Source organism: Equus caballus, chromosome 4 (assembly GCF_041296265.1).
Source record: "Equus caballus isolate H_3958 breed thoroughbred chromosome 4, TB-T2T, whole genome shotgun sequence".
Lineage (NCBI taxonomy): Eukaryota > Metazoa > Chordata > Mammalia > Perissodactyla > Equidae > Equus > Equus caballus.
The window spans coordinates 14,207,542-14,232,576 of NC_091687.1; the positions used below are offsets into that span (position 1 = coordinate 14,207,542).

Sequence of the window (25,035 nt, forward strand, 5' to 3'; positions counted from 1 at the left end):
ATGTGTGTTTGTTTCTCTTTAATGACTTTCTGCTCTTATTTTTATTATTCTTTCCTCCTTTCTTCTTTCCCTGGGTTTATTTTGTTGTTCTTTTTCTAATTTCTTGAGACGGCTGCTTAGCTCATTGGTTTTTAGCTATTCTTCTCTATGTATGCATTGAAATTTCCCACTAAACAGTTTTTGTTTTGCTTTGTTTTGGTAAAATTCAAACTGAAGCACAACACACACACAGAAGAGTGCACACATTTCAATGCAGAGCTTATGAATTTTCAGAAGGTAAACACATCTACGTACGCAGCACCCAAATCAAGAAGCAGGGCTTGATTCACATTTTAACCCATTCTGTTCCTCTTCGTTCCTTCCCGCACATCTGTTTCTGTCTGGGATTATTTTCCTCCTAAAAGAAAAGAGCTCCGTTTCTTTTAACTCAGGCCTACTGGTGATGAATCCTCTCAGTTTTTGTTTGTCTGAAAACGTCACTACTTCACTTTGACTTTTGAAGAATAATTTCACGAGATGTATAGGATTCTGGGAGAGCCATTATTTTCTTCAGCACTTAGGAATGCCATTTCCCTTCTTCTGAAAAGTCAGCTACTGGCCTTTTTGTCCTTCCTTTGAAGATAATGTGTGTTTTTTTCTCTCTGATGTGCTTTTGTTTCGCTTATTTTATTGAGATCATAATGGCTTATAACATTGTGTAATTTGGGGTGTACATTATTATTTATTGATTTCTTTATAGACTTCGTTGTGCTCACCACCAGTAGTCTAATTTTTATCCATCACCATACATATGTGCCCCTTTACCCCTTTCATACAGCCGCCCCCCCCCCCCCCCCCGCCCAGTGCCCTTCCCCTCTGGTAACCACTAATCTATTCTCTTTATCCATGTGTTTGTTTATTTTCCATATATGAGTGAAATCATGTAGTATTTGTCTCTCTCTGTCTGGCTTATTTCGCTTAACATCATACCCTTGAGATCCATCAATGCTGTTGCAAATGTAATGATTTTGTCTTTTTTTATGGATGAGTAATATTCCATTATATATAGATACCACGTCTTCTTTATCCATTGATCCATAGAAGGGTACTTGCCTTGCTTCCACATCTTGGCTATTGTGAATAATGCTGCAGTGAACGAAGGGGTGCATAAATCTCTTTGAATTGTTGATTTCAAGCTCTTTGGATAAATAACTAGTAGTGGGATAGCTAGATTGTATGGTATTTCTATTTTTAATTTTTTGAGAGAAATCTCCATACTGTCTTCCATAGTGGCTGCACCAGTTTGCATTCCCACCAGCGGGGTACGAGGGTTCCCTTTTCTCCACATCCTCTCCAACATTTGTTATTTTTTGTCTTGGTAATTATAGCCATTCTGACAGATGAAAGGTGGTATCTCATTATAGTTTTGATTTGCATTTCTCTCATAGTAATGGTGTACATCTTTTCATGTGTCTGTTGGCCATCTGTATTTCTTCTTTGGAAAAATCTCTGTTCATATCTTCTGCCCATTTTTTTATTGGGTTGTTTGGGTTTTTTTGTTGTTGAGTTGTATGAGTTCTTTATATATTTTGGAAGTTAACCCCTTGTCAGATATATGATTTGCAAATATTTTCTCCCAGTTGGCAGGTTGTCTTTTTGTTTTGTTCCTGGTTTCCTTTGCCTTGCAGAAGCTTTTTAGTCTGTTGTAGTCCCATTTGTTTATTTTGTTTGTTTGTTTCCCTTGCCTAAATAGATATGGTATTTGAAAAGATGCTGCTAAGACCAATGTCAAAGAGTGTATGCCTATATTCTGTTCTAGAAATTTTATGGCTTCAGGTCTCACATTCAAGTCTTTAATCCATTTTGAGTTAATTTTTGTGTGTGTTGCAAGATAATGGTCTACTTTCATTCTTTTGGATGTGGCTGTCCAGTTTTCCCAACACCATTTATTCAAGAGACTTTGTTTTCTCCACTGTATGTTCTCAGCTCCTTTGTCAAAGATTAACTGTCCATAAATGTGTGGTTTTATTTCTGGGCTTTCAGCTCTGTTCCATTGATCTGTTTGTCTGTTTTTGTGCCAGTACCATGCTGGTTTGATTACTATAGCTTTGAAGTTTATTTTGAAGTCAGGGATTGCAATGCCTCCAGCTTTGTTCTTTTTTCTCAGGATTGCTTTGGCTATTTAAGGCCTTTTCTTGGTCCATATAAATTTTAGGATTCTTTGTTCTATTTCTGTGAAGAATGTCCTTGGGATTCTAGTTGGGATTGCATTGAATCTGTAGATTGCTTTAGCTAATAAGGACATTTTAATTTATTCTAATCCATGATCATGGAATATCTTTCCATTTCTTCATATCTTCTTCAATTTCTTTCAATAATGTCTTATAGTTTTCAGTGTATAGATCTTCCACCTCTTTGGTTAAATTTATTTCCAGATATTTTATTGTTTTGTTGTGATTGTAAATGGGATTGTATTCTTGACCTCTCTTTCTGCTAGTTCATTATTAGTGTATAGAAATGCAACTGATTTTTGTAAGTTAATTTTGTACCCTGCAACTTTGCTGTAGTTGTTGATTATTTCTAATAGTTTCTGGTGAATTCTTTAGGATTTTCTGTATATAGAATCATGTTATCTGCAACCAGCGAGAGTTTCATTTCTTTCTTTCCAATTTTCATTCCTTCTATTTCTTTCTATTCTTGAATATGTGCTCTGGCCAAAACCTCCAGTACTATGTTGAATAGGAGTGGTAAGAGTGTGTACCCTTGTCTTGTTCCTGTTCTCGGAGGGATGGCTTTCAGTTTTTCACTGTTAAGTATGACATTGGCTGTGGTTTTGTCATATATGTACTTTATCATGTTGAGGTACTTTCCTTCTGTACACATTTTATCGAGAGTTTTTTTATCATAAATGGCTGTTGGATCTTGTCAAATGCTTTCTCTGCATCTATTGAGATGATCAAGTGATTTTTATTCCTCATTTTGTTAATGTGGTGTATCACATTGATTGATGTGTGCATGTTGAACCATCCCAGCATCTCAGGTATAAATTCCACTTGATCTTGGTATATGATCCTTTTAATGTTTTACTGTATTAGGTTTGCCAATATTTTGTTGAGGATTTTTGCATCTATGTTCATCAGCAATACTCGCCTGTAATTGTCTTTCTTTGTGTTGTCCTTGTCTGATTTTGCTGTCAGGGTAATGTTGGCCTCATAGAATGAGTTAGGAAGTGCTCCATCTTCTTCAATTTTTTGGAACAGTTTGAGAAGTGTAGATATTAAATCTTCTTTGAATGTTTGGTAGAATCCTCCAGAGAAGGCTTCTAGTCCTGTACTTTTGATTTGGGGAGGTTTTTCATTACCATTTCAACCTCTTTACTTGTGATTACTCTATTCAGTTTGTCTATTTCTTCTTGATTCAGTTTTGGGAGGTTGTATGAGTCTATGAGTTTATTTATTTCTTCTAGGTTATCCAGTTTGTAGGCATATAGTTTTTCATAGTATTCTCTTATAATCCTTTGTATTTCTGTAGTATCTGTTGTAATATCTCCTCTTTCATTTCTAATTTTATTTATTTGAGCCTTCTCTTTTTTTTTCTTAGTGAGTCTAGCTAAGAATTTACCAATTTTGTTTATCTTCTCAAAGAGCAGCTCTTAGTTTCATTGATCCTTTCTACTGTTTTCTTTTTTTAGTCTCTATTTCATTTATTCCTGCTCCAATTTTTATTATTTCCCTCCTTCTGCTGACTTGTGCCTTTGTTTTTTCTTTTTCTAGTTCTGTTAGATGCAATTTAAGGTTACTTATTTGAGATTTTTCTTGTTTGTTGGGGGGGAGGGGCCTGTATTACTCTGAATTTCCTTCTTAAAACCACTTTTGCTGCATCCCAAAACTGTCTGTATGTTGTATTTTCATTTTCATTTGTCTTCAAGTATGTTTTAATTTCTCTTTTGATTTCTTCATTGATCCAGTGGTTGTTCAGTAGCATGTTGTTTAGTCTCCACTCATTTGTGATTTTCCTAGTTTTTTTTCTTTTAGTTGATTTCTAGTTTCATAGCATTGCAGCCAGGAAAGGTGCTTGATATGATTTCGGTCTTCTTAAATTTATTGAGACTTGCCTTGTTTCCCAACATATGGTCTATCTTTGAACGTTCCACATACACTTGAGAAGAATGTCTGTTCTGCTGCTTGGGGTTGGAGTGTTCTCTTTATATCTGTTAAGTCCATCTGGTCTATATTTTCATTTAAGGTCACTATTTCCTTCTTGACTTTCTGTGGATCTATCCAGTGATGTAAGTGGGGTGCTGAGGTCCCCTACTATTATTCTGTTGCTGTTAATTTTCCCTTTAGGTCTGCTAATAGTTGCTTTATATACTTTGGTGCTCTTGTGTTAGGTGCATATATATTCATAAGTGTTATGTCCTCTTGGTGGAATGTCCGTTTTATCATTGTATACTGCTCCTCTTTTGCTCCTCTGATTGTCTTTTATATCTTGAAGTCTACTTTGTCTGATATGAGTATGGAAACACTTGCTTTCTTTTCTTTGCCATTTGCTTGAAGTATCATCCTCCATCCCTTCACTCTGAGCCTGTGTTTGTCTTTAGAGCTGAGATTTTTTTCTTAGAGGCAACAAGTTGTTGGGTCTTGTTTTTTAATCCATCCAACTGCTTTAAATCTTTTGATTTGAGAATTCAACCCATTTACATTTAGAGTAATTATTTATTTAGATTAGATTTAGATTATTGATATATAAGGGCTTAATACTACCATCTTATCTCTTGTTTTCTGGTTTTTCTATGTTTCCATTGATTCTTTTCCTTTGTATTTCTGACTGCCATTTCATTTTGGTAGTTTTCTGTGGAGGTTTTCTCAGTTTTCTCTTTTTTTATTAACTGTGACTCTGTTCTGATTTTTTGTTTAGTGGTTACCATGAGGTTTCTATAAAAAAAATCTCATAGATGTGATAGTCCATTTTCTTATCTCCCTTAGCGTAAGCAGGTTCCATCCCTTTCCTCTTTCCCTTCTGAATTATTGTTACCACCACTTGTCCTGTTTTGTGTTGTGAGTTTGTGACTAAGTTGAAGTCTTTATAGTTACTTTTGATGGCTTCTTTTCCTTTATCTTTTAAGTTATAATTAAGTATTTGCTTCAGTGTTCTGAAAGACAGCTACAGTTTTCTGATTTTGCCTATTTATCTCCTTGCCCAAAGCTTTGTAGACCTTTGCCTTTTTGTTCCAGGTATGAGGACCTCCTTGATCAGTTCTTGTAGGGGAGGTCTAGTGGTGATGAACTCCCTCAGCTTTTATTTATCTGGGAAAGCTTTTATTTCTCTTTCATATCTGAAGGATAGTTTCACTGGATGTAATATTCTTGGCTGAAAGTTTTTTTCTTTCAGTATTTTGAACATATCATTCCATTCTCTCCTAGCCTGTAAGGTTTCCACTGAGAAATCCACTGAAAGCCTGATAGGCGTTCCTTTGTAGGTTCTTTTCTTCTGCCTGCTGCCCTTAATATTTTTCCTGTTTGTTGATTTTGCTAGTTTTACTAGCATATGCCTTTGTGAAGTTCTTTTAGCATTGATGTAATTAAGAGTTCTATTGGTTTCAAGAATTTGTAAGTGCAGTTGCTTCCCCAGGCTTGGGAAGTTCTCAGCTAGTATTTCTTTGAACAAGCTCTCTGCTCCTTTCTCCCTCCATTCTCCCTCTTGAATACCTATACTCTTTATGTTGCTTGTCCTAATTCAGTCAGATATTTCTCAAAGAATTCCTTCATTTTTTAAAAATCTTAGTTCTTTCTCCTCCTCAACCTGTGGCATTTCTTTATTTCTATCCTCTAAGCCACTAATTCTTTCCTCCATAATGTCAGCTCTATTTTTAAGGAGTCTAGTTTATTTTTTATTTCACTAATTGTATTCTTCATATCCAGAATTTCTGCTTTGTTTTTGTGTGTGTGTGGCTTCAATCTCTTCAGTGAAGTATTCTTCTTCTCATTAATTTTGTTCCTGAGCTCATCAACCGTCTCTCTGAGTTTTCTTGTAACTCATTGAGTTTCTTTATGAGAGCTATTTTGAATTTTCTGTCATTTAGATTATAAATTTCTGTGACTTTAGGGTTGGATTTTGGAGAATTATTTCCTTTTTCTCTGAATTGTTGCTGCAGTTTCTCACGGTGTTTGATGAACTAATCTTTTGCTGGTGCATTTGTGGTGGTATCAGGTCACAGATTCCACCTGCTCCTTCTGTGGGGAAGCAGGAGCTGTGTTTCTGATCCCACCCCATCTACTGGAAGTTGTGGTGGTACTATGGGTGCTTACACTAGCCAGCAAAGTGTTCATGTGTCTCTGTAGACCTGCCACTGCCTCTTCTTACAGTTGTGCTAGCCAGTGTGCTTGTTGGATGGGGTTTCTTCATGGGGGTCCCAGCCTAGGCCACTTGTTGGGACTGCAGCAGTATGGTGGGCTCTCTTGCTGGCTGAGAAAGCATTCACATGTGGGCTCAGGGCTACCACCACGTCTTCCCACAGTCGTGCCTAGGTGTGTTCCCACTTGTGGGGCCATAGTAGTACTATGGACACTTGTGCTGGCTGGGAAAACATTTGTACTGGTGTGTAGATCTGCCATCATCTCTTCTTGTGGTTATGCTGGCCACTGTGCTTGGAGGGCAGGGGCTTACTCGTGGGGTCTGATTCTGGGTCACTCCTTGGGACTGCAGCAGCGCAATGGGCTCTCCCACTGTCTGAGAAAGCAATCATACACATGGGCTTGGGGCTGCCTCTTCCTACAGTCATGCCAAGGCATGTTCCCACTTTCAGGACCACAGTGGTACTATGGGCGCTTACACCAGTTGGGAAAGCATTTGTGGGTGTGCACAGGGCTGCTGGGGAAGGACTGGGGAGTGCTCACCTATCTCCACTACTTTCTGGAGAGCCAGTCCATCCACCTTTAGATGTATTACTGCATGGGTCTCTCAAGTGTCCTGTTGTGCTGTGTGGGTATCCTCTGTTGGTCAATGAATGTCCATTTAGTTGTAGCTCAAAGCAGGAGAGATAAAGGAAACAGCTCACTCAGCTGTGTTGCTGACATCACTCTTCTCTCTGATGCTTTTAAGACTTTTCCCTTTCTCTTTGGATTTCAGCAGTTTAACTGTGAGGTGCTTAAGAGTGATTTTTGTTTTTCTGCTGAAGCTTGATGATAAACTTTCATTTTCCCCAAAGTCAGCTTTGCCTGATTCTTTGGAACTCCAGTTATTCCATTGTGTCCTGTCTGTCCCTAATTCTCACCTCTGTATTTATCATCCTTTTTTCTCTCTCTTCCTTCAGTCTGGATCATTTCTATCAATCCATCTTCCAGTTCACTAATCCTTTTCTGCTATATCTGATCTGCTGTTAACCCCATTATAGACGCTAACCATTATAGAGCTTTAATTTCAGCTCTTCTGTTTTTCAATAATAAAATCCACATTTGATTCTTTTCTATTGGTTCTAGTTTTCTGGCAAAGTCTACACTTTATCTATTTTCTGCATATAGAAATCAGTTTCCTTTGAAGTGGTTGTTTAATGATGTCAATATCAGGATCCAGTTTCCATTTTCTTTCCTGCTTTTGGTCATTTGCTTCTGTCTCTTACCATACTTGGTAATTTTCTATTGATCACTATAAATTGGGTGTGAAATACTCTAGAGACTTTGGTGATGGCATCTTCCCCTAGAGAGGGTTTGCCTCTCTAAGTAATGAGGATGCTAATGGCCTTGGCCCAATGAGAGGTAAGCTTAATGAAGTGTAGTCCAGGCTTGGTAGGTGTCAGCCTCCCTCTATCTCGCCCTGTTCCTGTGGACCCATCTCTAGGGCTTTCCAAGGGGACCCTGGGTTCTCACCAGCAGCCGTCCTTTGCCCGTCTCTCAGCCAGGTCTCCTCAGTACTAAGACAGAAGATTTTGCCTCTACTTTTCAGATGCTTTCATGATTTACAGCTTCAGTGTTTTGCCTTAAAAGCTCAGGATTAAGCAAATGTCTGAGGGAAAGCCAGCTGGATATTGTGGGTCTCTAGTTCTGTACCTCAGGCCCCACATGGCCATCAGCAGCTCTGCTGTTTCTCTGCCACCAGGGAAAAGGCGCTGTATGTTGTCAGCTCATCTCACCAGTCTTTTCACTTGTCTAGAATTTGCAGTCCCTGTTGCTTCCATTCTCCTGCAGTGCCTTAAACATTTTGTTTTAAAACCAACTTATCTAGTTGGCAGCAGAAGTGTTAATCTGCTATAATTACTCTGTCCAAGCAGGAAGAGAAAGTCTGTTAACTGCCTTTTAGCAAATACTCCACATGCGATGATCCCAGAGATCAGAAACACTACCTAGGGGGTGATAATAACCAGCACTGAAGTAGGAAACAAATACATTTATTGGATTGTTTTTGAGTTTGGAATTGGCTCTCTGATGCCTTAAATAAGTATTTCCCATAAATTAGAGTTCTAGTATCATTTCACATAATGCTGCATTTTGATCAATCTCCCACTTTTGCTGTGGTACCATATCTGAAAGCATTAACCCGGGATTTATGCTGCTGTTCTAAATAGGAAATTAGTCAAATGATATAAAGTTCTTCATATAAAAAAACATGTATCAGTTATCACAATTGCTTCAAAACAGTTGCAATTAACCATTTTTCACTCAGATAATCATAATTTAGCAGTTAGAGAAATAGAACTTTATCACATGGCACTTTTTATAAGCTAGGCAAATGTGAAATGCTTGAGGATGCAAACATCTCTGTTTATTCAAAATTTATGACTTTATTTTTTTCAATTATTGTCAAATTACAAAGTTAATGTAATCAGTCCATAATACAGCATTCTAAATCACTTCTGGAAGTGCAAATCCAACTAAAATGATATCTTTACCAAATTACAAAATTTTGACAAATCAGTGTGATATTATGTAATGCAATAAGATTATTTTTTCTGTTAGAGTCATATATTAACTTAATGAGAATTTTACTACAAAAATATCATTTAAGTACAAAATAAAAACACCATGTTTTTCAGAGCTGTTTATAGTAGAGCAAAGGTTTTTTTGGTACAACTTAATATGGCTTTTAAACTTATATAATTTCTTCTCTTGAATGAGTTCTTGGATACAAGCTGCTAAAACTTAATATAACAGGACAAGCATGTATAAAAGGTGACTGCTTCATTTTGCTGTTGGTCCAAAACCAGGGCCCTATGCATAAGAAGATTTAAAACTCTACCTTAACTAGATCCAACAGGCAGTATCAGTTTTAAACTAATATAACTTTCCAATGTTAAATCTTTACCTACATAGTGGAATCTTCAACGTCAGATGCCTTGTCAACGAACACTCATTCCATTTATTCCAATTTATTAGGAAGCTATTCACCCTTCCTTTTGTTTGTTTGTTTTCTTATTCTTCTCTCCAAAGCCCCCCAGTACATAGTTGTATCTTCTAGTTGTGAGTGCCTCTGGTTGTGCTACGTGGGACATGACCTCAGAATGGTTCGATGAGTGGTGCCATGTCCATGCCCAGGATCCCAACCGGTGAAACCCTCGGCCGCCAAAGCGGAGCACATGAACTTAACCAATTGGCCATGGGGCCGGACCTGCTTCCTTTTGTTTTGATCAAAAGTCACAGCCTTTCTCTAAGCTACTTATTTCTTAAAATCCGTTTAATTCATATTTTTAAATAAAAAACCAAATACAAATGAGCATATTGCCATGTAGGATAGACTAGGGGGCCTAAGGTTTTATACCAGTAATGTGGATTATTTCTTTGAAAATACTGCTCATGCTAATTCTTCTTACTGAAGCTAAATGTTCTTCAGACTCAAAATTTAATTTCTGTCTGATTATCCATTGCTTTTTGATCTTTTTGAGCATTTGAAGATGCTGTACTTTCCATTACTCTTCCTGGATAACTGTTGACACTGACTCTTTCACAGTGATTGTAGCTTCTTGAGTTAAAATTGCTTTTCCTGGCTTTTGAGGATGTGGTTTCCATTTGTCTCACATCTATTTTGTAAATGAAATATTACTAGATCAAAGTTTCTTGTTCTTGGTATCAAATGTTACTGCATAGATAACTTGCTTCTTTCTGCACAAATAAGTGACTTCACAATGGAAGACATTTCACATTTGGGCATTTCTGCATTGCAGACGTAATATATAGATAGCTAAAAACGTGCTATGAACTTCAGATATTCAGGTGCTGGTAACTTGTGCAATGTCTGGATAGCAATACGAGTAATCATCTTATTCTCAAGGAATATTTTTACTGGTTGCAGAGTTCCATGTTGACAGTTATTTTCTTTCAGCTCTTTTATCTTCCATTGTTTCTGTTTATGTTGAGATGACATCTGTCAGTCTAATTGTTGCTCCTGTGAAAGTAATCTAGCTCTTTTCTTCATTGGCTGATGATGCGATTTCTTTCTTCTTTTTTGAGGTTTTACAGTGATGTCTGGCTGCTGTGTTCTTTTTTGATTCATAGGGTTTTTTGAATGTATGGCTCAACGTCTTTAATAACTTTTGGAGAATTTTTAGCTTCCGCATCACTGTCTCTCTCCTTTCCTTTTGGATTCCAATTTACACGTATTTTAGACCACCGCCTGGTATCCCATATGTTTCTCACTTTTCTTCTATATTTTGCATCCTTTTCTCTGTATGCTTCATTCTGGATTTTTTTTTTCTCACCTATGTTCCAGTTCCCTAAATTTTCTCCTGTATTTTGTTTAATCTGCTTTAAATCCATCCGTTGAGTATACTATTTGAAAACCGTAGTTTTTCAGATCCAGAATTTCTGTTTGGTTCTTTTTTTATAGACTTCATTCTTTGCTGATATTTTCAATCTTAGCTTTTACTTCCTTGAATGTTTTAAGTATATGTTCAGTAAAGCTTGTGTCTGATAACTCCAATGTCAGCCTTATGATTCTGCTCATAACGCCTGCTCTTTCTATTGCTGCTTTTTACATCGCCCTGTCTCGGCATTAATTGAGAACCGGCCATTGTAAATGAAAACTTGTAGAAGTAATTTGAGGCTTAGAGTGATGTTATTTTCTTCCTGAGAGGATTTGCATTTCCTTCTCAGCTATAGGTAGCAATCCAGAATAACCTCCGTTGAATTTCAAGACTTGAGATGATTTGAAGGGCTAGGGCTGGTATATTTCTCAATAATGTATCTATTCGACTGTTCAGGGTTCCACCTTGAATCCTGAAGGATTTACCAGAGTCCTCCTGTTTGGCAGGCATTGAACTCTTAAGTGTTATCTTCTTAGCCCTGCAAGTCTGTCAGAAGTTCTCTTCACCTTCCCGGCCTCTCAGCTGCATTTTTTGGAATCAACACAAGCCCCGCTGGGGAAACAGCCACCCCAAATCCTGGGCTCATCTCCGAGTTCTCTTCTTCTGGATCTGTCCTCAATATTTTCCATTGTCTCACTAGGTCTCTGATGCCTTCAGGCTAGGATTTCCAGTTTTAGGGAGAAACAATTGCAAGACCTCTAATTAAATTTGAATTTGAGATAAACAATGAATATTTTCTATGCATATTTAATGAATATTTTTTATTTATAAGTCTGTCCCATGTAATAACTGGGACAGACTATACTAAAAACTTATTCCCTGTTTATCTGAAACTCAAATTTAACTGAGTGTCCTATATTTTATCTGGCAACCCTACTTCAGGCAGATTGATTTCCAGGTTTTTCGCTCTTCTAGATGTTCTCTGAATTACCTGGTAGTGCACGTGGAAGATTGCTTTTGCTAGCTGGCCAACAATCTTGAATTATTCAAAATTTTTAAAAGACAAATCACCAAGTGAAAAGTTATTTGCTTAAGTCCTGGCTGCCATGAATTCCCTGTGTGACCGTGTACAAGCAGCTTTACATTTTGGCCTCATTTTCCTTAGATGTAAAATAGGAATGATAGATGACATTTGTTGAAGCCTTGTTATATGCCAGCCTTTGTGCTAAGTATTTGCAAAAAAAGTTAATAATAATTACCTACTTCACAGGGATTTTCTGAGGATCAAATTTTAAAATAGTATGAATTGGCTGGTGCATATTAAGTGCTAATTAACTGTTAGGACCAATTTGTCATAACTTTTAAATTTAATTGAACATTATACTTATGCCAGGTCTGCTACCGTCATTGCATACTGATGTCTCAAATGCTACAGCAGGCCTGCTAATCCCTCAAGAAGGGATGGGAAAAACAACAATGTTTTTGTTTCTTTAAGTGATATGGGAAGTGAAACAGTCTATACTTTCTGAATACATGTGCTAAAAAAATTATAACTGCAAACATACATATTTGTAGAGGTAGAAACTTCAGTTTTATTCCACTTTGTGAATGAGCTGGCCACTCCTGCCCAAATTTGAAAACAGATCATGTGCCAGGCCAAAGTAACCAAAATGTTATGAGGAGACCTATTTCAGGGCCACCATTAACCTATCAGTGTTTAGTTGTAAACCTCTTCCTGGAAGGGCAAGACCTACACCCTCTGGTGAGTGAAGCATGGACTAGATTTCGATCCCCTACTCACTCCTTGGTCAGACACCTTTATGTAGGATGTGCCTGAACAACTATACAGGACAGTTCTGATGATCAGAAATGCTGATCTCACAATCACCTACAGGCAAAGTAACTCATGTAAAACTCCTATGTGTTGACCACCTCATGTATGCTAGGCTTCACACATTCCATTTGCTCTGTACAACTGTACATGAAACAATATGTACAAAGTTGGCAATGGCATCGCCATTCTACGTTAACACAAAGGCTCAGAGAATCTGTGTGACTCGTTCTGTTAATAAGAGGTGAGTCAAGAATTGAACTTACATCTATTCAATCCCACATTCCTCCTCTTTCTTCAGATCACTTTGCCTTCTTAAACTTCTGTTACTACATACATGTTTACTAGGAATAAACAAGAAAACTACTATAACATAGATGCTTTGTGTTCAAACTTTGACGGCATTTTTGAATTATTATTATTTTAACTAGACAAGCAGAGAAAGATTAGAACTACTGTAGGTCTCCTTAGATAAAGTATCTGAAATAATAACCAACAATGCTGTAATATTTCTTGGCCATTGAGCCTTGATACTTTTCTCAGAGAGAGCAATAATAGCTAAAATGGGACAATTTCCTTATCTATACTTGAATCTATTCCAAAAGTAACGTAATATTAGGCCATAGAAAATCTATGTTCTCTATGAAGAATTAGGACCCAACAGGATGCTATACCTGCTCCTGGGTTAATAATAAGGCAGTGAAGCCAATCAAATGGAACCAATAGTTCGTTGGTCATTTTTCAGCAGGTATTTATGGAAGATCCTTACGTTACATGATACTGGAGATAGAAAGATAAATAATACCCAGTCTCCTTCTCCTGGAAAAACTCAGTGTGGGGCTACTTAAACAGAGCAATTTAATGTAGCTGTCACTAAAGGCAGAGCAAAGTAGCATGGAATTTTGTGAGATGAAGTGGTTTTTAAAAATCCGTACAGCGTATTATTTATATATTATATTGTTGCATGTGTTTTAACATTTGTGGATTCCCTTCACACCCCACCCCTAAATAAGAGGAAATTTTAAATAATTTAATATCTCTTTCAAGTTTGAATAGGAAATTATTTTAAATTATATAAAGTATTTAGGTTAAACAAAAGGAAGATCTCTTAATAATCAAGTTGCTAAATCCTGAAACAGACTATTAAAACTTTTCCTTAAGGAAAAAAAAAAAACTTTTGCCAGCAATTTCTCAGAAGATTACCATGCTGTGAAGGTTTCCATGAATTCTTGGCTCAAAATATGTGCTCATCTGCTCACCTAGCGATAGAAGCAATACAAGATTGTATGTAATCTCCCTGACCATTTTTACTCAAAGCCATTGGAATAATCTCCCTTGAAAGGAAAGTGAGTAGTGCCTGTTCAGGTCACCTGTTATTTAAAATTTCCTTCTGCCCAACTGAGCTTGGGCGAGGCCATTGGCCCCTCCATGCTGATCTCGCTGGCACCTTCAGGCAGAGCGACTCCCATTCTGAACTACACCCACTCAGTGTGGTTACCTAGCTCTGTGGCTCACTGTTTTACTCAGGGTCCCTCCATGATCCCTAACCTACAAGAAATCTGCCTCTCAGGCTGAGACAGTAGTGGATCTCGGTATGTAGACCTAATGTGGGGACAACGGTGAGGTGTCTTGGAGAACAGGCAACTGGGTTATAAGATTGTCCACCAAGAACTTAAAAGGCAATCCGTCAACAGATATTCAGAGTCACTGTAGGGGAAGAATGATGCAAGGTATCAACACATCTAAGGTAAGAACATGTCCACCCAACGTTGAGCACACAGGAGGCCTTGTCCAGGCAGTGGGAAAGGCTAGCAACTACAATTCTATGGATGAAAAAGAGTAAATATAAATGGCTAATTAAAAATTGATGGAAAATGTTTAATCTCACTAGTAATCGAATGAATGAAATAAAAATAATAATGACATACTATTTTAAACTTATTTTTTAATCACTGTTTAATGCTAGCAAGGATTTTATAAGATGGTCAGAGTTACATTTTCTGGTGGAAGCGTAAAGTGCTTTTCGGAAAGCAATTTGACCGCAGGAACGGAGAATTCTTACAATATTCATGTCTTCTAAGAAAGAACATTGCGATATTCATATTTCCTACATCAAGGAACCTTTCTGTATCAGTTAGGTTTAGGTTTAGCTACAAATAACAGAAACCCCAAAATAAGAATGGCAAACAACATAAATGTTATCTGCAAAGGGGGCTACAAAATGTAGTACTTTAGCTGGACGTTACCATCCAAAACAAAACTGAGATTCTGTCATTAAGGAGGAAAGGGAGAATGGGTGTTGGGCAGGTAACTAGCAATTTTTGCTCCATTATCCTCGGGAGCAAACTCGAACTTAAAAATAATTTTCAAACAGTCATTCGTTTTTAGCGAAAAGCCCAAATTTCCAAAAATAGGGGAATATTTGCAAATTACAAATCGATTAAGTGATTCCACAGAACAAGGAATGTTATCTACAAAGTTTTAAGTAATTGAACATGCTTATTTAATAATGTTGTTTCAAAAAAAGCAAACTGTATTGTTGTATAAAGTTTATACTCTCAGGTATGCAAAAAACACTCATAGAAGATTTGTATTTTATTTATGCTTTTTTTCATTGTCCATATTTTCATTGTCATATTTAATATGCATGCTAAGAAAATTGTAGACATTATTTTTTTAAATATTATAATTGCAGCCAAAGTCCTAGATTTGAGAAACAGGATCTCAAATTGGAGATTCCTCATGTTGTTCCAAAGAAAATTAATATAATGAATTAAGAGATAGTCCGGTAAATTTTTCAGATCTAAAGAAAAAATCCTATAAACAGTCATTTGGGAAAAGCAGGTCACCTTCAAATGACCTGAACTCAGGTTTGCCACAGATTTTGTCCTCTACACAATGAAATGCCAGAAAGTAATGGCGTCCTAGCCTTATCATCTAATCATCATCATCATCACTAGCATTCACTGAGCGCCTCGTTGAATTCTAAGAACTTTTATTTGCTTGTCTAGCATCTTATGAGGCAGGTATTATGGTTAGTTCTATTGTACAAGGAACATGGGGAAAGGAAAGATAAGTGACTTGCTCAGTGTCTCACAGATTGTCAGTCATGGAGCTGCAATTCAAACCCAGAGTGATTCCCCCGAGGCCCGATCTTTTCTGCTTCCATCTATAGAACTTTGAAGAAAAACAAATTGTGAGGCAAAGAGGTTACTGTTGATGTGTACCAGAGTTTAGAAAATATGCCTCCCATCCATGTATTTCAACAACTTCTCAAAGTCTTCCTACAAATTACCAAGATACAAATCACAATGAAGTAAATTACAGAAAAAACAGACTCGTGTTGGGCGCCAAACCACCTAAAAGCTTAGAACTAAGGGTCTAAGATCAATAACCTCTAATGGAATAGGGTAGATGCTCAGAAGTCTACAGAATGGATTTCACTTGGGTGCAAAAATGCTAAGGCCAAAACAAATCTTGATGACACATTTTTAGAGAGAAGTTAGACTTGTCCATGAGGCCACATGCTGAACCAGCACTGTCAGGTGTGGCCTGCCTGGCCTCTGGGAAGAATTAGGTTCCAGTTTGTGGGTGTCCTCTCTGGTCATGGCTTGCTCTTCCTGGGTTATATTTTATTCTTCTCAGTCCCGTTTTATTTTTGTCTTTCAGCTGAAACTAAGATCTGCTTCAAATACTACCACGGAGTGAGTGGAGCCCTGCGAGCCACCACCCCCAGCGTCACGGTCAAAAACTCGGCGGCTCCCGTAAGTCCCATCTCTTGCTCTTGGGTCAGACGTAACTCTGGTGCTTCTTTACTTTCCCACTTTGTTCTTATGTTTTAGTGTGCGTGTGTGAGTGACTGTGTGGGTGGACACACATATGTGGAGATATATTGCTAGATTATGAATAGATAGGTAGACTGACAGACAGAAACACATCTCAAAATACTGAAAAAGAAATAAGATCCGGGGGCCGGCCGGTGGTGCAGCGGTTAAGTGTGCATGTTCTACTTCGGCGGCCGGGGTTCGCCAGTTCGGATCTCGGGTGCAGACATGGCACTGCTTGGCAAGCCATGCTGTGGTAAGCGTCCCACGTATAAAGTAGAGGAAGATGGGCACGGATGTGAGCTCAGTGCCAGTCTTCCTCAGCAAAAAGAGGAGGATTAGCTCAGGGATAATCTTCCTCAAAAAAAAAAAAGGAAGAAGATCTGAAGGCAAACATTAAAATGCATGCTGCTTTTTGTTAGAGAAATGTTATAACACTTCAGTAGATAGCAAGAGGCTTCTAATAGACTTATGCTTAATAGCAGTGAATAATAAGTCTTTCTTTGGAATACATTTTTTTTTAATTCCTTGGTTTTAAATGTTTGTATTTTCATATGTTTTAATTTCTTTTTAGGCTTATAAATAAGTTTTTGGAATAGAGTTTATAGTCTTCGACTGATTTTAGTCATAGAATTATAAAATGATGGGCCTAGAAAAGACTAGAATCTCTGGTCCTTTTTTTTTCCTTATGAAAATGTGGAAACTGTACCTAAAGAGCTTAAGTCATGTCCCTGAGTTCACACAGTCAGCTAATTACAGATCAGGGGTTGAAATCACGTCTTTTGTTCCCTGCTTTGTGGCTTTGCTCAGTACTGTGGTAACAGATGCCATCTTTTCCTCAATTACAGTCGACTTTTTCTCTTTGTGGTGCTTCTTATCTTAGTTCTTAGTCCACCTGGTTAGGTTGGCTGAAATCTCCTTCAAATGGCATTCCTTTTCCTTTTCACGTAAGTTAAAAATTACTGACTCGGGGAGGCTGAACAAAACTTTTCTGAGTCTATTTGTATGGGCCATCCTCAAAAGAGGGTTCCTGGAAAAGCCAAGGAGGTCCTGATAATGTGTTGCCAATGGTTAAGGCAGAAGGGTCAGCTAAATAGAGGCAGCGAAGCTGGAGTTGGGGCTGAATTGAACCAGAGGCAAGGTGGGCAAAGCAGGAAGGTGTTGAACACACCACAGACAGAGAAGGAAGGAGGCAGGAAGGGGAGTGGAGCTGATGCAGGAAAAGCCTTCCAGATGCAGGCGTGGCTGACTCCGCCACAGCACAGCAAGTCATGTGATGAGACAGTTTCTTGTCAGACACATTGATCCCTCAGCAAAGATAGACCTTGTCCAGTGCTAGGACTGGCCTGTTGGCTCTAGGCTGGAAGGGGAGAGGTGAGTTCCTCACTTCCTTCTGCTCAGGCCTGATGCTGTGAGTGTGGCCAGCCTTGGAATCAGACGAATCCTTATCATCAGGCAAGCTCTTTTTGGAGGAAGCTCTGTGGAGCGTTTGGCTCCTCTGAACTCAGCCTACTGGCGACTCCAGATGTAACCTGCTTCTCAGAACAATGTAAAATGCGATCTACATCATCACAGAGAGACCCAGTGTAAGCCTAAAAGAAAGCAAGACGCCAGCTACCCAGAAAACGGTGTGGAGTTGCACTCTAGACAAGCCCACTATAGAAGCGGGATAAACTGTCAACAAACGTAGTCTTTCCAGGGGCTGCCGACACCAGAAACAAGGACTTACGTCTGAGAAGAGGAAACACCATATGAAGTGATTCAGACATGTTGTTGGACAGGAAGTTTCAGGAGACTGCACTGATTCTCTGTCAGCCTGAGTCCTCTTTGTTACTCCATGAGTGCTTGTACTTAAAACGCAGACAGCTTGAAACGCGTTGACGTGTTGTGTTGCCCTGATGTCATCTCCGTAATGACTCTCTCGTGTAAATCAGTAGACACTTGGGTTGATGCTTTAATATACGCTCCACAGTCAGCTTTTGTTTCTCTTCTTAATCCCGACACGTGTGAGAGCCCAATCGTGAAGGCTATGTGATGCCAGGGCCAGAGAGTAGTCCTCCCGCTGCCTTTTGGAAGAGGAGCACTTGGAGGAGTGGCAGAAGGGAGCACACGGTTTCCTGCAAGACACTATTTTAACGCGCAGCTGGGTTTTACAATACAGTCGCATGTCGCTTAATGACAGGGACACGTTCTGAGAAACGCATGGTTGGGTGAACTTGTCGTTGTGTGAACATCATAGAGGGTACTCACAAACCTAGGATGGCACAGCCTACTACACGCCTAGGCTATGTGGTACTAATCTCATGGGACCACCATTGTGCACATGGTCTGTCATTGACCAAAACGTTGTGATGCAGCGCGTGACAGTGGTTAAACTGTTAGAGGCCCTTCTGGTTCTATAGCACAGTGCACTTTTCAAAGGAGCTTTACTTGCATTATTCTAGTTGATTTCACAGCACATCTGTGAGACAGGTGGGAAGTATCATTTTGGCTAAGTGACCATTTGGCTATCCAGAGATGGGGCTGAATCAGACCTAGCTTACACTTTTTGCAACTCAGTTCAGTTACTAGTATAATCTAGCAGCCTTCTGGGTTAAATAAGCCTTTGCAGTTTGGTCTGGGGACTTAAGCCCTGTCATTGAGAACTCATACTCTAAGTGATAATACATCTGAAATGTCTGGTGCTGGAGTGTGAAAACCCATCGTGCTGATGTGTAGAGTGAGGACGGACCTGCAGCCACTGAGAAGACTTTCAGAGGAGATGCACGTAGGCTGAGTCGGGCAGCATGAATTGGACTTTGCCAGGCCTAGGAGGGAAGTAAGGCCTGGCTGGCAGAAGGGACAGCGTGTGCAAGGGCACAGGGGTATGAAATGCCACAGGCCCGGTAGGGAAGGAAACCTAAATTGTGTTAGGTCTAAAGAACATCTGATTGATTTCATTTTCTCCATATTTCACCCTGTGCTTTGTTTGTATCTTACTGGGAGCACTTAGCATATGTTGTACATTGTTCTTCTGTTTTGTGTAGAAAATCCTTTTCAAAAGTAAGCTCTTCCTCTTAGTACTTTTGCCCATGCTACCTTCCCCTGGTGCATCGCAGGCTCTCTTAATAAGCCCCATGATCGTTTTTTCCTCTCCCCATTTATACATCAAGGGACAGAAATCTGGGGCAGGCATCTCCTGGTAGGGTGGGCATCTTCTGGACAGGATGAGAGCACTCCCTCTGCCTGCTGGATTCTCCTACAGTGTGGGAGATTCAGACACATCTGTAACTATGCTCAGGATGTGTTCCCAGTCCTGAGCACACCACTCCTCACGCCTAATTTCCAAGACTTTCCCAGAGGAGGGTTCGCTTCGCAGTACAGTGGCCACCACGTGTTTCCCTTGTCCCCAGCCGTGCTAAGGCCTGGGAACGGTAGCCTCTGCATACAGAAGATCGGTAGCTGTTGGAGGATGACTCTGGCAGGTTCAGGAGGCTGGGCCTGAGGAGTTGGGGTAACGCCAGCAGAGTGAGGGGCGGACAGAGGACTTTATGTTCCTGCCTTCTCTGGGGCCTAGTGTTAGGAGTCCCCCAGATTAGGGGCCAGACCATGTGTAGTCCAAGAATGTATTTCTTTCTCTGTCTTTGTCAACATCAAAATTTGTGGAAATTCCTTCACAGATTTCGTTATTCTGGGTTGTTCTCATCCTTCCTTCACATTGCTATTGTGTCTATCTATTAACATATTCTGTACTTCTAGCTTTTTCTGTGAGAAATTGGAAATGAACATGGCAGGTTCCGTTCCTTCTTCTACCACTTTAACCCAGTGCCCCTGCAGCCAAGCTTTTGATAATAATTGAACAGTGTAGGTTCAAAGGAAAGTTCTTTGCCAGAACTTGAAATATCTTTTTATAAGTTCATGTTCACAGATTCATTTGCTTTGTCACACCCTTAAGCAGAGGTAGAGTTGACATTCTCCTAAAAAAAAAAAGGCAACTCAGTAGGACATTTCCCTAGGAATACAGCCTAAATTCATACCCTAAGGTGAGATCAGGTCAAGATTTTCCTCCACAAATAGTCTGGGTCTCCTGCACTGACAAACAGGTGATCACTATCCCCTGAGCTCTAAATCGTTACGCTTAGCCATAGTAATATTTGTCTTGGGAATTTTAAAAGCAGATCTTTCCAAAAAATATTTTAAGTCATAATAAAGCAACTGTCGACACAAAGTAACCAATAACCATTCTATAGATAAAAGAGATAAGGTGAGTTTTACTTGAGCCAAACAGGATTATAACCTGGGATGGCCTTTTCCAGAAAGGAAGAAAGCAGTCCGGAGAAACATGGTTTTCAGTGCCCTCTTATACCTTCTTAGAACAAAGAACATCCTTTAAACACGCCCAGGATACATATTCATCAAAGTTTCAAAGAAGTGTTCAGTTGCAAATTAGCAGATCAACTGGACCCTGATGTCTGGAAAGAGACTAATACCCAGCATTACCAATAGGCTGTTACCAATAGGGCGCAGGAGGGGAAGTGTGCATTCTTATCTTCAGAGAATGCATTCTTTACTTTAATGGTTAAAGCAGATGTGTGTTTGATAGGCTATAAATCAGGCTTCTTTAGTTCAAGCCGAATCAGTTTTGAACCCGAAGTTACCCCATATACCTCAATGTGTGAAAATCTCTTGTCACGACCATGGAACAGCTACTTTAAAGTTATGAAGCTTCCTGGAAAATACTCCAACCAATTAGTTGCAACATTAATTCACAGGTCACTGACTGATGTGACCATAGCTAGAATTGTTAGACATAAGCCAATGAATTTGGAAGGCACCTTGGTTTCACAATAGATGATCTTGTGCCCTTGTATTTGGCAGAGATGAAGTGGTAAGACCACTTGTTGATTGAAGCCACTCTTCATAAGCATCAGTCATAACGTCATCAATGTTGGGGTGAAGGTCTCCCAATTTATCAAAGGATCCCCTTCATCCTGTGCGTCCACATGGAGACTCATCTTCACGCCAAAATGCACCAAGAGGGAGTATCCAAAAAATGAATGGAGGAAAACAGAGTTCATCTTCTCTTTTTAACTGGGGTGGACTGTACTGCTCTAGTAAGGAGGGACCCCAGCATTGAGAGCCTCAAGACTCTGGGCAGTGGGTTCATAGCCCCCCAGTCAGAGGTGGCCTTAAACAAACCTTGGGACAGCAGCGTTTCCCACGGGGCTATTTTCTCATAATTTTCGATTTTGAATGAGTTGTGTTATGTCAAGAATTGCTTCTACACAATGAGAGAGGGACTTGGGAAGAGTTCAGAGCCATTTTCCATAAATCATAAGAAAACAGAGCCTTTTAAGGATTTAGTCAAACTGAGCCTTTCATGATCTCACCGGATTCATGCCCTACAATCGTATTCTTAAATCTGCCCTTATTTCCAGTCCTAATTCTGGAAACCTGGCCCCATGACGTTTCGGGAAGATGACACGACATTTATTTTATGACTAGGATTTTATAATAGCCCTAGGAGCCTTTTGTGAACTAATTCTGTTTTGCCTCTTGCCTCACCAACATGTTCATAATTTAGTTTTGCAATATGTCCCCGGTACTTATGAAACCAGACACTAAAATGGAACTTCATCCGCAGTCCTAGGATGAGACAAAAGTCTGTGACTCAGTCCCTAATATTCTGAAAATCAGTTTCTAAATAAAATAATCCCAGTTACACTAGGAGAACAAAAGTCTGAAGTAATATATGGCACAGCAGTCTAATTTTTCATTTCTTTCCTTCATATATATTTCTGTTAGCCTTTCCTTGGGGGAGAATTTAAGAAAACATTTTGATTTGTAGAAGCTGTCAGTCAAATGCTACAGATAAAATGCAATAAATGTAAACTTGAGTGCTTGAGCTAAAATTGCACACATGCTTTATTTACACACTAAGGATCGACATTGCTCAGACATTACTAGAGAGCTTTAGAATGATTTTGGAAGGAGGTGTTTTACAAATCTCCTGACTATTGTAACTTTGAACTGTCTCAATTGCACAAAGTCAAGGGTGGAATGGGAAAGGAGTTGCTAAGGGGGAGAGAGAGAAGTGGGTGGTTAGATATTGGCATAAGAAGTCATTTCTTGAGCTGAAAATCCACAGCCATATTTTGGTTCCTGCTAATCTGGCAAATTGTTTTACGGTGCTCGGAGCCTGCTGCCTCTAATCCTCTTTCTCCAGAACCCACTCCCACCTCCTCAGTACCCGCCGCTCCCCCAAGACATGCGGTACTCTGATCCCCAACCCTGGAAGTTTGCTCCAAACATAGTTATTTTTACATCTTTGTAAAGCCTGTGAAGCCTATGGCTTCAATAATTCATTTATTTATTCAGGAAATATTTATGAGTGAGCTCTTCTCTGCTAACCACTAGGCGTACAAAACTGAACAAGTTAAATCCTCATCCTCATGAAACCATCTGCCTGGGGTGGGAATAAGTGAGCAGTGGGGAGAGAGACAAGAAAACAGGCAATAACAAGGGACCATTCTAAGCACTGTGGGAGTGGACATACAGGGAACTCTGGGAAGACCCAGGATGGGCAGGCCCAGAACGTGAAGGAAGGCTTTCTAGGTGGAGTGGACCAAATCATGTGCACACCGTATCTAGGATTCCTGATCAAGCCCTTTATTTTTTCTATGCTAATTGCACCCAGAGTGTAAGGTCACGTTGCTCACATGTGCATCTTCAGCAAAAATACTTTGAAGTTTTGATTAGACTAAAGCAGGGAGACATTTAGACATTTGTATTTTGGTTAACACATCAGGTAGCCTTGTGCTTCTAGAAGAGAAAGAAGAGGAAGGGAAGTCAAAGCCACGTTAGGCATCGTTTCGTAGAGAATCTACCCGGGCCCTGCCCACCATCACAACTCGAGGGACCCCGGAAGTTTGGATTCCATCCTGGCCCAACATTAAGAAATTTGTTCAGTTTTAGGAGAAGAGGTTAAAGTTCACTCTAAAGTGGCATTTTGGGGTCCTCAGTCTGGAGGTGTTGTTCCCTGATAAGCTTTCCCACCAGCCTCGTTTCAGCTCCCTTAGTGCAGGGATGGTTTACATCCTTCCTTTCTAGGGTACAAGAAGCAAAACGCCAAATCATATTCTGTGATCACCAATGGTTAGTTCTAAACCTTCTCTTCAAGTCTGATTTTCTGTAGAAACCACATTAGAAAAAAATCAGAAGCAAATCACTAATAGAAAGTGGAAATCCTCTCCATGTTTCTAAGAGCCGTGTTCTTACATGGGAGTCGGGATATCTGTGAAGCCCTGATGTTATGTGGATGTGTTTGTGCCTGTTCCTGGGGAGTGGATCCAAGGCATTCATCAGATTCACAGGGTTCGTGGTCTCAGAAAGCTTAGGGGCCACAGTTACAGGAAACACCAATGTCACTCTTTGCTGATGTGGAGACCGAATTTATTAGGCTTTGTACTGTTACACTTCTACTTTTGCCTTTATTGGAGTAAATATTCTAGTCTTTGGCAATTCTCTATAAAGCCAGGAATGTTCTTCCTGAAAGGAAACAGGTAGTAAATACCTAGGTAAGAGATCCAGACCTAGAAAAGAGATGAATCTTCACATAAATATATCCAATGAGCCAGCTACAGGAGGACATGAAAATTAAATGAAGACCTCTTAAATGGAAGGCTTTTTTATTCTTTTTCTGCAGCAGGATACAAATGTTAACTTCTCAGGGATTAGAGGCAAGGAGTCTGGCACAGAGTAAGCAAATCAAGAAAATGTTTGTTTTCCCTAAAACAAAGCAAAATGGGTGAATTCATAGGTGAAGTCTTTCAAATGATTGAGGTATTGATAAATCTGATATGATTTAAACTTTCGAGAGCAAAAGGAAAGAAAAGAAGCTTCCAAAATAATTTTCCTTAGCCACCATAACACTGACACCAGAATTGCCAAAGATAGCACTAAACTGGAAAACTATAGGCCAGTCTTATTGATAAATATAAATATAAAAACCTTAAGTTACATATTGGCAAATAGATTTCAAAAGTACCTTAAAATAATTGGACTACATGAGCATCATGCCCAGCTTATAATGTTGCCTCAATATTCAGAAAGCTATTATTACAATAAACTTTATTAATAGAAAGCCACATCACCGTCTCCATAGATACAAAAAAGGCATCTGAGGGGCCAGCCTGGTGGCGCAGCGGTTAAGTTCGCATGTTCTGCTTCGGCGGCCCGGGGTTCGCCGGTTCAGATCCCAGTTGGGGGCTTGCACACCACTTGGTAAGCCATGCTGTGGCAGGCATCCTGCATGTAAAGTAGAGAAAGATGGGCACAGATGTTAGCTCAGGGCCAGTCTTCCTCAGCAAAAAGAGGAGGATTGGCGGCAGATGTTAGCTCAGAGCTAATCTTCCTCAAAAAAAGAGAGAGAGAGAGAATGAGAAGACAAGCCACACTGGGAGAAAATATTTACAAAAGACATATCTGATAAAAGACTGTTATCCAAAATATCCAAAGAACTCTTAAAACTCAACAATAAGAAAATGAACAACTCAATTTAAAAATGGGCAAAAGATCTAAACAGAGACCTGACTAAAGAACATATACAGATGGCAAATAAGCATGTGAAAAGACACTCCGCATCATATGTCATCAGGGAAATGCAAGTTAAAACGACGATGAGACATCAC

The 25,035-nt window shown here is 39.4% G+C and overlaps 1 protein-coding gene across 6 annotated transcripts in view; it reads left to right on the forward strand.

Annotated features, from left to right (window-relative positions):
• Positions 1–25,035, forward strand: part of HECW1 (HECT, C2 and WW domain containing E3 ubiquitin protein ligase 1) — a 393,767-nt gene that overhangs the window by 191,277 nt on the left and 177,455 nt on the right. For all 6 annotated transcript variants that reach the window (XM_023638970.2, XM_014738981.3, XM_070265507.1 and 3 more), the window contains one exon: positions 16,212–16,306. In XM_023638970.2, the coding sequence (XP_023494738.2) occupies positions 16,212–16,306 (95 nt within the window). The remainder of the gene's footprint in view (positions 1–16,211; positions 16,307–25,035) is intronic.